We start from the raw sequence: 14,928 nt of genomic DNA on the forward strand, positions 1-14,928 counted from the left end.
TGTACATTTAATGACTCTATCAACAGTAACGCAAAACTAGAGTACAAGAAAGAGTAACTTGATTTAGTAACAGAAAGCAGTGAAACAGTAAAAATCCTTTAAAGGCACCCACCACACACATTGACTTTCACACAAAGACCAAACTTACAATTGATGTTGGTCATCTCTCTGAATATCTTTGGATGAGCCCATGATAAGGTAGGTTTTGCCTGTCTCCAGATCTAAAGATTCCCTGCAGTGCAGATAACTGAGGAATGTGCGCAGTTTATTCAGAGGACCCACATCAAAATTTCCTGTAATTAAAATATAGAACAGAGAAAAGGTAAGGATTAAAAGCATAGCTAAAGGTGCAGTTCAAAATATTAGTGCTGTATTCTCACATACTCCCAGTGCCACAGTGGAATCATGCCAATAGTTGGACATTTTGGGAAATACGCTTGTTCACTTTCTTGCCGAGGGTTAGATTAATGCCCGTTATTGATACCACTCTCATGAATGTATAGTAAATATGCAGCCAACAACCAGCTAACTGAGCTTAGCATGAAGACTGGAAACAGTTAGCCTGGCTTTATCCAAAGGTAACAAAATACACCTACCAGCACCTCCAATTTTGCTTGTACAATCTGTACAAAAAAAGTAAGCGTAAAAATGACAATTCACCTTTTAAGGGGGTGTACTGGACTATTGTACTTGGCTAGGACCAGTAACTTCCTGGAGTGTCTGCTGGCAAGCTAATTTGGCTGGCTGCTAGTGGTAGCTTTATACTTGGCCTACAAACATGTGAGTGGTACCAGTCTTCTCACTCATCTAACTCTCTGCAAGAAAGCAAATAAGCACATTTCTCCAAATGTTGAACTTTTCCTTTAAATGACCATTCATCAGTCATCAATCAATCATGTTTCTGTCTGACTGGAAACAGCATTGAGATTCAATGTGCCCATGAAATGTCAGAAAGAGGCAGACAAGACAAATTGTTATGTCACCGTCACCTTTAAGGCACCTTAGAAACATCAGGGGGTAGTGCATTTTAGGCAGTTCAAAGATAAACACTCACCTTCTTTGATGACTTCCAGGACCCACACTGTGTAAATGTCAGTGGACAAGCTGTCTGTAAACTCTTCCAGTCTCACTTTGTACGCTGAGGACAGACAAGTTGCAGATTGTTAGCTCCCTTGATCACCGATTCTCTCAATCTCTTACTCACACAAACACATACATTTTTGGGATTAAAGTGCTGCATAAATACAGTGCATTTACACTCTCTTACCAAAGTCTATTTTGCTGATCCGTGTACTCTCACAGACCTTAGCTGTGCGCTGATCATTGTTGACTTTGTCCTTCTTCTGCATACTGCAGTTCTCTGGAAATACACAATCGGCACAAAGTAAATACACAACTAATGACTTGATTAAAGGTGTGTGTGGATGAGTTGATGGATGAGTGCGGCTGTATCTTAGTCACAATTTAAATATGTTCGCGAGTTATTCTTTAGCGACTGCTGCTCTGATCCTACAGGATCCTGCAGGTGCTTGTTGCCGCTGACAGAACATTCTAATGATTACGTTATAATCTGGTGAGTTACTGTAAACCAAATTCCACCACCATCTCCTTCACCAGATCTGAAATGTAACACTTTACTGGTGGTATACCACACCATCACAAGGAGTACAACTCAGCGAGAGAGAAAACGGTTGCATGCTGTAAGTCGTGTTGTGTTTTTCTGTTTACAGTAGAGAAATTAGGTCAGTTTGAAATCATCCTGTTTACCTTCAGCACATGTGCATTCATCCCCTCTACAGAGCCGCAGTAGCTGTCCAGCTCTCCTCTCTGGATGGTAGAACTTCACACAATGTGTTTCTGCGATGGGAGAGAAAGATTTGTGGTATGTGTGATCAGAAAATGCACATTAAATACGTTGAAAATGTAATAATGCCTGCTTAACCATGGTGTTATCTACTCGGACATCCACTGTCAGCAAAGTACATGAAGGCATCATATGGTCCTAAGTGTGTCTGAGACTCACGGTCATAGTATTCATAGACAGACACAGCAGCTGGCTGTAAGACGCCCACTTCCATCTTCTGATGGAGCCTAAAAGTGATCTCCTCTGGTCGTGTGTGAGAAACCTGTGGACAAAGGTGAGATGGAGATAAATACACAAAGCACAAGGCAGAGAGAAAAGTATAGAGGTAGGAAACAGGGATGTCTTACCTTGTCCAGGTAGATGATGAGCGAGCCTCTTTCTGACAGGACTGTGTTCATCTCATATTTTGCAATAGTGCGAGCATGTCCTTTGGACAACTACACACAAACACACACAGTCAGACAACTTTCGAAACCATAAAAAACATTTTGTTTCTCTGAACCATAAACACTGACTTGTGAACTGTATGTGGGTATAAGTGGATCTGTAAGTTCTTACTAAGTCCAGGTCCTTTGTGTTAACCGTGAAGCCAGTTAGCAAGCCAATATCCAAGACTGACATGGATGCATCGTGCTCCATGTCCTTATACCTGTACACAGAACGGACAGAAGAATAATTAAATAACAGCATTAAGAAGATTGAGAGAAAGAATGATGTTTCAAATACAATTTAACCCTCGCGGGCGATGCTGACCGACTTTCCTGTCTTTCAGAGACTCTAGCAAGTTGAGTTTTAGAGCTAGAGTGAAGGTACAGATATCATATGTGGATCTCTTTTGGATCCAATGATCCAACTGTATTCATGTGTGATGATGTTAGTCCCCATAGTAGCCATTTCATTGTAATGAGACCATTTTTTGAAACTTGACCTCACTGTATACAATGACCTGTGGTGACCTCTAGGATAATCACAGCCTCATGGAACTTTACAACCACAAACTACAGACCTAGAGCATTCAGAGGATGGAATGCTTTCCTAGCTAAATTGACAATAAGTGGGCTTCTTTCAATCACTGAAAACTGCAATTCTTGCAGAAATCTCAGGATGTCAAAGGTTTTTGAAACCAAATGGCTTTTTCTGTGGTGTTCCTCAAGGTCTTGGTGTCTCAATGTGGTATTTTGGAGGGATTATTCATCATTTTTATCAGTTCTCGAGGGGTAAAAAAATGGTTAAATTTAGCACCAAATCTGTGTAACAAATGGTATCAACCCAAAAATTGCTGCAACAACTTATGAGACATAACAGAGCGTGGGGATGCCCATCATAATGTTCTAAACCCTCATACAATTTCACAATTTAATTTAAATAATCAATAAATGAATTAAATCATGTTTATTTCTGATTTATGACTAATACAACAGTGAACTGCAGCTCAAACTAATCTTCAGGCTCCCAGCTTTCAGATGATGTACACCACTTCTATGTGACATCTACTGTTGACCTGCTATCTCCCCCTAAAGACCCCCTGTAGCCCCCAAAAATAGACAAAAATGGGTCTATTGTGGGTCTCAGAGGGTTAAATGATTGGGAATGAGCAGCTCAAATGAGCTCAAATTCGAGGAAATCGCACACAGAAGGCAGGACAATTTACAATGATGAGGAAACAGAGAGGTTAAGAAGTGAAGTGTTGTAAGGGCCATATCTGGTTAGAACATGTTGTGTATAAAGCCATGTTACTGTAACACTTGTCAGGATGACTTCTTGATTGTACTTACAAAACCTCTATTCTCAGCTTGTATATCTTCTCATCCTCTTCAATTTTTTCTGCAGGAGCAAAACATTGTATTGAGTAATTGAGTATTTAGTTGAGTCTTTTCCCATAAATTACTTGACAGAAACAAACGGATAAAATGACAACAAATGAAGAAAAATAAACAGGAAGAGGAGGAGGGCACCAAATTACCTGGGAGGAGCTGCACTGACATGTTAAACTTCTGACAGTCACTCTCCTTTTCTTTAGGCATAGCGTAATACAGCGACACCATCTGTCACATAGACAAAAGTGCATCTTAATATGTGATGAACTAATAGACATCTGTCTAGTATAAAAATGTATTTGGTTGTATCTGAGATTCAAAAAGCACACATCAGTAATCAACAGATGATAAATATATAGAAGAATATAAAAATATATTGTACTTACTGTCACCGTTGCTTCTCCTGAACCCGTGGCGGTCACTTTCACGTTCTGGTTTATATCCTTGATCTGTGGGAATTTAAATACGCACACAAACACACACACACACACAGTCAGGGATCAGCAGAAGAAACATACAGAAAACAACAGGACTGATGATGTTAATGAACCACTGGGAGTCTGTTTGTGTGTGCGCTCACTTTAGATGTTCTGGTGGCGTAGTGGTTGTTGATGTTGAAGTTGTACTTGTAAGGCCTTGACCTGCCCGGCAACAAGATGTCCACATTCAGATCATACTCTGGTTCTCTAGCACTGGACCAGTACTCTGCTATAGCCTGGTACACTATTATGGTAGCCTAGAGAGAAAACGAGTGAGGGGGAGAAAACAAGACTTAGACATACAGTAAACAGGTTATAAGTAAACATAAGATGGAGAGAAGGGTCTGTGTTACCTGAGTTGATCCATAGCCTCCGCCCACCTTCTGCTGTTGGTTGAACCATCTCACAATAGGTCTGGCGTCTTTATAGGCCTTTATTAACAGAAGGCAAGCAAATGGTTGAAATTGTCTGTGGTTAACTGTGCATTTGCATTTATAAAACAGCTTTAGTGAAAATAGAGAGAACTCCTGATTCTGGTACAGTTACATTTTAGATTGTAACCTGTAAGTTTCCAAAATCTACCATAGAGTTTCTAAATCATTTTTTCCCTATTATGGCACCATCAAACAGCAGCTACTTGAAACTTGCCTGATAAAAGCAATCAATCACAAATAATCTGTTTTTGTCAAATGTGTGTTATTATTGTGTGATTATGCCTTGCAGGATGTTCAAATCAGTCCTTTGTTTTTATAACTATGTCATAACTAATTCATTGCAAGTGAGGCAGAAAAGAATGCCTTCAAATACCTATCGAGATAATCATGAAGTGCTCTGTGAAGTGGTAGTAGTAGTGTAAAAGGTCAATAATGTTTGCCAAATATGGTTATTTAAAAAGTGTAAAAGCTACTGTAAGCAACATTTCATTGCTTCATTGACTTTGTTTCCAAACCCTCTACCCTGTTAGTGAGGCAGCATGGATGAGGACTCAGTTGTATGTTTTCTGTAGCAGGACATCCTGGTGAAATGCACACATGTGGCACATGCTCACCTTGGCCTTGACCAGAGCGAGGAGAGCGTAAGCTGTGGCCTCCAGTGTGTAAACATGCCCCTTAGGTGTCGGCCAGTGGGACAACGCTGAGGAAGACACACAAATATATTTGTTTATTACTACTGTATGCTCTACCTGGAACAAGCTCAGTTTACTAACAATTCCCCAAGACATCATCTTGGAATATTTAATGTTACAGAAATACCTGGGGAGGCAAACCTGTAGAGGATCTCGCGGTTCAGTTTGTTTTCATTGGCCAGAGCATATGACGTCATAGCAACAGCATACGGGTTGGTCAGGTTGGGCAGACGTCTTTCCAGATAGGCTACTGCTTTGTCGATACTGCCTGGCAGACTCTGGACAGAAGGAATAGAAAGTTAGGAGAAAGGGGAGAAGAGCCAGATAACAGTGATCCATCTATTTTTAATAACCCATTCTGTTCAGGAAACATTTGATCCTGGGACAATAGACCGGATCGCCCCTCTCTTACCTTCTTCTGTGTCTTCTGAGCTAGATTGAGCCGACATCACTTACAGTTACTATTGGGGTGTGGATTTAATGCTTCCATACAAATACAAGACTAAGGGTTGGCATCAAATGTCGTTTTGAATTTCAATGTGTCAAATGCTTGGAAAGAATCATTTTAGCACAACTGAGACACGACAGGTCTGTCCACCTGCTGAAGCAGCATGGGATTGTGTTAAGAGTAGGTCTGTCAAAGTTAACGCGATAACGCGTTCACGCAAATTTGTTTTAACGCCACTAATTTGTTTAATGCAACTTCTGATTTGTAGGTTGTAGAGGGCTCAGTTTGAAAGCTAAGTGAAGATACTGGCATCAAATGAAACTAGAAAACCTCATGAATCCAACCATGTCACACTAGCTTATCGCGAAGGATGCTAAATAATATATAATAATAATTTTGTCGAGGAAAAACTGGCATGGCCATTTTCAAAGGGGTCTTTTGACCTCTGACCTCAAGATATGTGAATGTAAATGGGTTCTCTGGGTACCCACGAGTCTCCCCTTTACAGACATGCCCACCTTATGATAACCACATGCAGTTTGGGGCAAGTCATAGTCAAGTCAGCACACTGACACACTGACAGCTGTTGTTGCCTGTTGGGCTGCAGTTTGCCATGTTATGATTTGAGCAGATTTTTTATGCTAAATGCAGTACCTGTGAGGGTTTATGGACAATATCTGTCATTGTTTTGTGTTGTTAAATGCTTTCCAATAATAAACATATACATACATTTGCATAAAGCAATCATAGTTTCCAACTCCCATGTTGATAAGAGTATTAAATACTTGACAAATTCCCCTTTAAGGTGCATTTTGAACAGATAAAAAAATGTGCGATAAATTTGTGATTAATCGCGATTAACTATTTGAATCGATTAACAGCCCTAGCTAAGAGTTATACTTTGCTATTTCGACCATCACTAGTGAGTCAGTAAATGAAGAAAAAAATGCAGTGAGGGGGGAAGAAAACATTGTATGCAGATGAGTTACTCACATTAACAGTTGCATTACATAGTGTACGTGACTCCTGCATGGCAATGAGGCAGAAGGCCGTCATGGAGGCATCTGAATCTCCACCACGCACATCACCCTACACATGCACACACAGAGATTATAGATTATAGTCAATGATATGTAATCGTTTTCATCTCCCTATTTTTGTAGCACTAAGATGAAGTATTGATGTTAATGAAATCAGTGCACGCACAATCATCTGTCCGCTAGACACCACTCCAACTTCTCTAAACAAGCCGTCAGGTTGCTGCGTGTTGAGAATCAGAAACTGAACAGCTTCACAGATGTCTTTGCTTTGCACGTCCACCAGACTGCTGGCCATGGCAAACACCTTGGCAACATAGGCTGTCAGCCTGAGACAGGAGAGGAGAGGAGCAGTTTAGTTTCATTTATTTGCACATGAAATACACAATATTATCATCATAGTCAAGTTAAAGGAGGATGTGGAAACCATTATGTATGTGTTCAAAGATGTTTGAATGCCTCACCAGGTGCTACTTTGGTAAGTGGCCCACACAGAATAAGACCCATCACTTTTTCGGTAGTAAAGCTCGTTCTGGTAACCTGGACACAAACAAAAACACAAAACCAGTTTGAGGAGTCCTCTTACATTTTTTTCCTGTAATTATAACATTTTTCAAATGATTCTGGCGGCATACGTTTTTGTTTGTATAAGACAATCCTGGTGAAAACTTCTAAAGTCTATGAGTCTATGTGTTGCATTCAGACCATTAATTGTCAGTGTCCCTAGCCTGGATCTGTGGGGAAGGGGTAGCATCGCATGCACTGCTGTCTACCATGCTGTTTTTTTTTTTTATGCCACTTCTGCCACATCAGGAACTTTAAAATCCCACACAGAGGGGCATCAATGACATTTCTGGTATGTGTGCTAATAAGCACATCTGTGAGCCTACCGTGATTGATGTGTTGGAGGGCTTCGTTACGTTTCTGAAAGCCCACAGCTTCCCACTGGTTGGTTTTGTCCAAATACATGGCTGCAATGACAGGCAGGGTCATGCGGTACATGTTCTGCTCTCCGCAGCCTGAGGGCTGGTAGATCAGAGTACCCATAGAGTTCCCACTAACGGCGTTCTCCACCAGTGAAGAAACTTGTTCTCTCCCTGCATGCACAAACACAAACAAAAAAAACTAAACATTATTAACTAAATAAACATGCAAAGGTCCCCCACAACCAGTGAGGTTGTCATTCATTTCCCAATAAGACCAATAACAATTTACACCAATGCAGAGTTCATTGTAACTCACACTATATCGCATAACATGCCCAAATATATCATCACATCTCACCTGTCACAGAGATCTGTGTGCTCGTAGGTGTGTTTGGAACCAAATCTTTCCTAGGAATTCCACTGTTGAGAGTTTCTTCTTGTTTACCATCTAAAGGGATAAACAGTGGGCACGTTAGGGGATCAATTAGCAAGTGATAAAAATTTTATATTAGCAAATTACTATATGATGTAGCTGTTTAATGTGTAAACTTACCTACACCTTTTTTAGTGGGGTCTAGAGTTATAATCTGAGGAGATTTAACCAGCACACCTTCAGGCTGGAAAAGCAACAGTTAGGACAAAAGGTTAGATATCAACAACTATTTTTGAGTAATCGTTATCTGCTGGTGTGTAACTAAATACAATACGGCTTGCTTGTTAACTGTCTCTCTTATTTACAGTTTATGTTGAAAAGTTGATACAGTATACATTTGCATCAAAGTTACGCCCCAAAAGATGCCTGTTTCCCTATACTGACTTTAACACAGGAGATCGCCGTTCGTTTCCCGTTTCTCTTACCACCACCCGCAGCATCTTCATGATTCCGTCATGGAGCGATGAATCTTTAACAGCTGCTTTGACCTCAATGCTGTATTGTCCGTCTTTCATGGGAATAATGATGAAGGGTACAGATCGTGTAGTTTGGGGCCCAATTTTGACCTCCTGACGATACTTCCCACGCTTAGAAGCTGCGCTGCACACGTGCTCCTTCTCAATCAGATCCACACGCACCTTGAGAACAGGACAAAGATGGAAAAAAGATATTGAAGTATGTGTAGTTGATCAAAGATGCTTCCCTAATTTGAAGACATTTTATGCTTTACATTGTTTCCTATAGGATCAATTTGATCTTGAAGGTACACTGTAAATATTGCAGTAATGTTTCCCCCAGTTCTGAGACCGACCACCATGGAAAAGGATTCATTCCTTTTTTTTGCCACACGTTGTAAGTCAGTCCAATATTTACTGTTGCTTTTGCTCTTTTGTTTGCAAACTCTTTGAGAAAAATATCATGGCCTCATTGTCTCTGGCATAAAACACCAGAGCAGGGCAACCCAGACTTACGGTGACATCATCGGGGCTGTAGTTGTGGAGGATTGCCTTAACTTCTAGCTGCTCTCCACGTACAGCAGAGTACGGCAGCCTGAGATCAACGAAGAATTCCTTTCGGACAATCACTTCTAACGGAGCGCCAACACAGATTCCTTTAAGATGAGAGGGATTAAAAAAGAAGTGATGAAACAGAGAAAGGTAGAGAGAAAAAGGTGTAAAGGGATGATAGAGGTTTAAGGTTAGAGGCACAACTAAAACACATGACAGATTTTAGTCACTGAATCCTCACCGTGAGTTTTTGACAGACTAATGCCAGTGATCTGCCAGGTTGTGATCGAGTCTTGCAAAGGAACATCTTTCGTCAATGATGTGGTGTCACTGAAACAAAGAAAAGTGTCAACACTTTGAGAGGTACCTTTGAATCCTAGTGGTGTCGGTGTGAAGTTATCAGTGCATTTTTTCTGTGTATATTTCAGTTCACTCACCAGTTAGGTGTTTGTCGAGGGCAAGCAGGCAGATTGACATCTAACCACAGCCAACTTTCAGGGAACTGGGTGCGAGACATAATTTCATGGTTGTCCATGTAACTGTTGTCATCCTCCTCACCTAAAGTGTCATTAAAAAGGTTATCATTTTGATTGTTTCGTAAGTTAGACCATGAATAGTAACCACCCATCCCTTGTCCCCGTCTCTTACTGCGAGCCAGTAGGAGGCTATCCTCCTTCTTCTGAGATCGCTGGGTTTCCATCTCCTTGCAGCAGTGCACAAAGGCAACGACACAGGTTGCGCCATCAAGGATGTACTCGGCGCGCCTCTCACAGCTGTATGAGAGGAGGGTAGGCCTCATGCCTTCCGAACAACAGTCACGCTGCAGTTGGTCGTTATATTGACTCACTGGAAAGAAAGAGGGTTGTAGAGGAGAGACAGAGGTGAGACGATATGGAGTACAAGAATAAGATAACAATTAGGATTTGAATAAGGAAAAACAAAAAAAACAAAAAACTAAATGGGAAAGGGAGGAAAAAACTAATACATAACATGGCAAAGATGAGTATTGTCAAAGTCCAAAGTCCTGAACTGAGTGACTGAATATGTGGTTATTGGGTAGTTTAGAGCTGTGGTTCTTACGTAAGCTGGTTGTGACATCCATTACAGTAGGGGCTCGTTTCCTCCTGCTGGGAGCCGGACATTTCAATTCTGGAAATGCAACACAGACAAGGTCTTTAACAGGTTGGACCCAGACTTGAGTTTTGCGTGGTTTAGTTGATGCGATACTCTTAAAATCAGACTGAGATGGTTTATCTGGTTGGACACATTGACAGCGTGTGGGTGTGAGAAAATATGATCTACAATTGCACACCTCATTTGTTGAAATGTTAAAAGATTGTATAAATGCTTTATTAGAATAAAAACAAATCTTTTAAAACCCCTAACAAACAGGAGGGATCCTGATCAGCTCATGTGGCAGTGACCAGTGTTAATGTTAATATGGAGATGCCTCAAAGCGTTGGTTCAACCAAATTATCTCACTTACCCCAAGTGGTATAGTGTTGGTTTTATGTGCCCAAAGTTTAAGACATGTGTGAGATTCTGGCTCTCTGTTTGTGGTGCTCGCAGCACTGAAGAATTAAAAAAACTACACAGCAACAAGTGATTTCAGAAACAGTGTCTCTGAAACTATCTGCATGTCCAGATACCGACAAAGGGGAGCAAGAATAATGTCATTTGGGGGAAAAGACCTTTAAGATGCAGTTCTTCTACTGTCCACTAGATCCCTACTAATATAAAAGCATTTGACTTTATGCGATGAATGAAGGTCCATGTGCCCACTTCTCCTAATTAGAGATATTTCATTGAGCCTAAAGAGAGGCATGTTCAGACTTCCGGTTTGAGCGACACCATGTGAAGACATGTTAGGCTGAGCGCTTCACTAAACTTGATTTATCCAAGCAGAAATACATTCTCGACCAGTGTAAAGTGTTCCTGTATAATTATAAGTGAAGGGGAAAGATAAAATAGCACTAGAAGCAGTGTTGTAACGTTAGTTTAGAACTTGATGAACCATGCCACAAGACACAAGAAGCTAGCATGACCGCAGCTAGCAAGGAGAGCACGGGCGAAGAAGCTGGCAGTGGCCAAGAGGCGATTCTCCGTGAGATAAGGACACTGAAAGTGGAGCTACTCTCGAAAATTGACGAGAAGGCAGAAACTCAAGCCACTGAGATCAGAAATCAGTGTGAACAGTTAAGAGGAGAATTTAAAAATTTGATGGAGCAGTCAAACATGAAGACCACGGCACGATATGGAGGAAGCAGGGAACGAACACTCAGACGCTATAACCTGCCTTCAACAGGAGGTGGCCCAGCTGGAACGCGACATTACCAGCCTGGAGCAGAAGAATGAGGACTTGGAGGCTAGATCCCGCCGGTGCAACTTGCGCATAATCGGTGGACGAGAGGATGGAAAACATATTCCAGAATTTGTTTCACAACTGCTTATGGACTCTCTCGGGCTGGATAAAGCTCCTCTGTTGGACCGGGCCCACCGTACTTTACGGGAAAGACCGGGAGATGACCAACCAGCGAGAGCACTGGTAGTGCGGTGCCACTACTTTCAGGAACGGGAGTTGCTGATGAAGACGGCCATACAGAAAAAAAAGATTGTTACTCCAGATGGTGACAGAATACGTATCCAACCCGACTACACCCAGAGGATCACCAAACAACGGGCTGCCTTTAACGAGGTACGGGGTGAGCTTCGGCGTCTCGACGGAGTACGCTACCGAAGAAGTAATCCCTTTTAACTATATAAAAATGTGATAAACAATGATAAAAGTATTAATCCTGTAACCTTGTTTTTACTATTGAAACAGCATATATTCCTAGTGCTGCTGTATAGGCCCCAGTGCTGTAATACTCACACTGGCCACTGTAACTCACAGCTCTAATGACGTAATGCAAACGAACTTCAAGTCGCTTCATAGCTGTGTAGAAAAAAAGATGCCACACCAAGAGGCCCAAAAAAGGGGATCTCTAACATAATGGATGGCAGGGGAGGACGTGTATATGCTGATTTGTAGGCTAGTTTGACGGCGACTAGTAGAATTGGAGAACGCTAAATTTATGATGTCAAGATAAGAAGGATGTGTCCTTTGTTCCAAGTATATAGGGTTATGATGTTAAGCTAGCGATCAGTCGCGTTCTGGATCGGCTCGGGTTTGGTTGTGTTTTGTCTTCTGATTTTTAAAACACAATAAAACTCTATTTTTCTTGCAACATACTTGTACAGCATCAAGTGATTCATTTGAGTAACCTGTGTTGACTTTCTGACAATATTAGAATTGAACATTGAAGAACATTGAGCTGTGATCTCAGCCGTCTATGCCCAAGGCCTGAGATTTCCAGATTCAACATTTGGCGAGCTGAAGCCAGGAGTGTCGGAGCTGCCGAGGACCTGAGGACCTGGGAAAACCACACCTGCACCGAAACACACCAGTTTTGTGACCAAAAAAAGGTAAAAAGAGCTTTTCTTCTATCTTTGACTGTGTGTTTCGGTGTGAGCGATGATCCACCCAGGTTTTTAAAGGTACCTCTGCAGCATTCTACCAAAAGAACCTATTTAAGTTAAAATTGATAACATTTAAATAAACAAGTCACAAATAAATTGTCTAAAGTATAAACTGATATCACTGGCTGAAAACAAGTCCATTGCAAATGCATGCGCTTTGTGTTTTTATAATTTAACATGGTGTGGAAAGTATGGAGGAATGAATGTTGAAAGTAAATAATTAATGGAATATATGGCAGTGGTGCATTAAACTAATTTGAGCCTATTAGAGAATAGGTTGAGTGAGGGTAAAGATAAGTAGATTAGGGATATTGACAGGTTGTTTAAAGGTAAGAAGGGCTTGTATATTGCAGCTGTGTTGTTATTGTTGTTATTATATAGTTATGGTATTTAAATAAAGTTTGGTTTTGAGTTAAAAAGGGGGCCAGGTGAATCCCTAGAGTATTGATTTTTGATTAAAAGGGATGGTTTTGATCCCTAAAGTTTGGTTTTGAGTTAAAACGGGGGCCAGGTGTATCCCTAGAGTATTGATTTTTGATTATAAGGGACGGTTTTGATCCCTAAAGTTTGGTTTAAAGGGCAAAAGGGCCCAGAGGGCGTAGGAAGAGTTTGTTTTAAAGTGTCACAGACACACGCTCCTGTAATAAACTTTCAGACGCTCTCTTTTGAGTGGTGGTGAGTGATAGCCTGTTTGAGCTAAGAGTTGATAAAAAGTAAGTGAATAAGCTGGCATAGTTTCTGCGGATACCGCGTCTTTTGTTCTGCATGAGTTCCGGCCGTTGCTAGGATTTTTTCAGATAAGGGACGGACTGAACAGGTAGATAACTAACAGAGGAAAAAAAACAACAAAAAAAAAAGTGATCACTGTAAATAACCTGTACAAATATACTTTAAACCACTTTCTTTGCTATCAACTTTCCTTTGTTCATAACCCCCCTTTCTTTTCCTCACTCCATACTCCCTTATCTCCTTTTGGGCAACCCCCCGCCTCCCTCGCAGCCCCCACTTCTTGGTCTTCAAAATCCGCCTGCTAGGTCCTGCATAGCTCAGTCTCCCTTTGGGCCTTCCTCACAGCCCCCACCTTTTTTCACTCTCCTCCTATTTGAGGGTCCTGAAAAGAATTCTCTCCCTTTGCTGTCCGAGGCAGACACCTGTCGCGTAGTAGAATAAACACTGAGAAAATAGCATAAAAGTAGGAAAAAGAGAGTAATAAAGTGAAAGAAAATAAAGTAATATAAGATAACATTATAAAATAAAAGTACTATTCATAGAGCTGATTAGAACAATACATAAAATAAGTATTTAAAGAAATAAAATAAGAAGTACATTGTATAAAACCTGACTAGAATAATAAATTGAACAAATAATTAAAGAGATAAAATTGAGCAGACTGATCCACCCGTGACTGCAGAAATAGAAAACTAATTACACGGCGGGCGTAGTATATTCTGTGGGGAAAACGATAAGCTGTTTGTTTCAGAGATTTCTCTGGATCAGAGATATAAACGTGCCTTCCCTGGATCTCCTTGTGACTCTACGCCTTTGGGGTAGAGAGCAAGACCGGTAGGAACGGACGCTTGTTTTCTCTGCTAAAGAGGGATTTCCGGGAGATACAGTAAAAAGATTAAAGTGATGAGCCACTGAAATGAGCCTGGTTACGATAAACGCATACGCATAAGATAAATAACTATAAACCAGGACAAATAAAGTGGAGTTGTGTAACTGCAGTACCGACCCGTGTGATCCTTGCAAACAAAAACAAAAAAAAGTATAGATACTAAGATAAATACATATAATAGTAAGATTGGTTACCGTGGTGACCTTTCTCAGAGAAATTTGAAGTAAAATCTAACTAAACTCTGCTAATAAACGCCCTCATTCCCAAAAAGAGTAACAGATACTAATAAACTATAGATTAAGGGAAGTGCAAAAATTTATTTTGGGCATTTCTCCCTTTGAATAAAACCTTTTAAATACTTTCATAAGCCCTGGCAACACAGGATACACCCGGCTTCATGGGGACCGAGCAGGGAAAACCATATAGCTCAGGAAAAAATCCGGTAGAACTGATTATATCACGTCATCCGAGTCACAAACGGTGTATTCACCAGTGCATGACCAAGTGGTATAGGAGGACAGCGGGTAACTCCCGCTGGCCTAAGGAGGGAAGTTTCGAAATGGCACGTTGTGAAGAGGTGGAAACACAAATTAGAAACAAAGAGACCCAAGATAATAAGAAAAAAGAAGAGCAAAGGAAAAAACGAATTCTTGA

The 14,928-nt window shown here is 40.9% G+C and overlaps 1 protein-coding gene across 1 annotated transcript in view; it reads right to left on the reverse strand.

Moving 5' to 3' along the window:
* LOC119484805 (complement C3-like) overlaps positions 1 to 14,928 on the reverse strand; it is a 64,858-nt gene that overhangs the window by 34,242 nt on the left and 15,688 nt on the right. Inside the window, exons 15-38 of the mRNA XM_037763904.1 lie at positions 10,218 to 10,286; positions 9,786 to 9,983; positions 9,575 to 9,695; positions 9,379 to 9,467; positions 9,102 to 9,241; positions 8,556 to 8,768; positions 8,251 to 8,314; positions 8,056 to 8,145; positions 7,662 to 7,868; positions 7,236 to 7,311; positions 6,941 to 7,100; positions 6,728 to 6,823; positions 5,414 to 5,564; positions 5,209 to 5,294; positions 4,514 to 4,591; positions 4,262 to 4,417; positions 4,068 to 4,130; positions 3,828 to 3,909; positions 3,640 to 3,688; positions 2,423 to 2,513; positions 2,212 to 2,301; positions 2,024 to 2,126; positions 1,768 to 1,857; positions 1,268 to 1,360 (exon numbers count right to left, since the gene is read on the reverse strand). Of these exons, the coding sequence (XP_037619832.1) occupies positions 1,268 to 1,360; positions 1,768 to 1,857; positions 2,024 to 2,126; positions 2,212 to 2,301; positions 2,423 to 2,513; positions 3,640 to 3,688; positions 3,828 to 3,909; positions 4,068 to 4,130; positions 4,262 to 4,417; positions 4,514 to 4,591; positions 5,209 to 5,294; positions 5,414 to 5,564; positions 6,728 to 6,823; positions 6,941 to 7,100; positions 7,236 to 7,311; positions 7,662 to 7,868; positions 8,056 to 8,145; positions 8,251 to 8,314; positions 8,556 to 8,768; positions 9,102 to 9,241; positions 9,379 to 9,467; positions 9,575 to 9,695; positions 9,786 to 9,983; positions 10,218 to 10,286 (2,655 nt within the window). The remainder of the gene's footprint in view (positions 1 to 1,267; positions 1,361 to 1,767; positions 1,858 to 2,023; positions 2,127 to 2,211; positions 2,302 to 2,422; positions 2,514 to 3,639; positions 3,689 to 3,827; positions 3,910 to 4,067; positions 4,131 to 4,261; positions 4,418 to 4,513; positions 4,592 to 5,208; positions 5,295 to 5,413; positions 5,565 to 6,727; positions 6,824 to 6,940; positions 7,101 to 7,235; positions 7,312 to 7,661; positions 7,869 to 8,055; positions 8,146 to 8,250; positions 8,315 to 8,555; positions 8,769 to 9,101; positions 9,242 to 9,378; positions 9,468 to 9,574; positions 9,696 to 9,785; positions 9,984 to 10,217; positions 10,287 to 14,928) is intronic.

The sequence above is a fragment of the Sebastes umbrosus genome, chromosome 3 (genome assembly GCF_015220745.1).
Source record: "Sebastes umbrosus isolate fSebUmb1 chromosome 3, fSebUmb1.pri, whole genome shotgun sequence".
Taxonomy (NCBI): Eukaryota; Metazoa; Chordata; class Actinopteri; order Perciformes; family Sebastidae; genus Sebastes; species Sebastes umbrosus.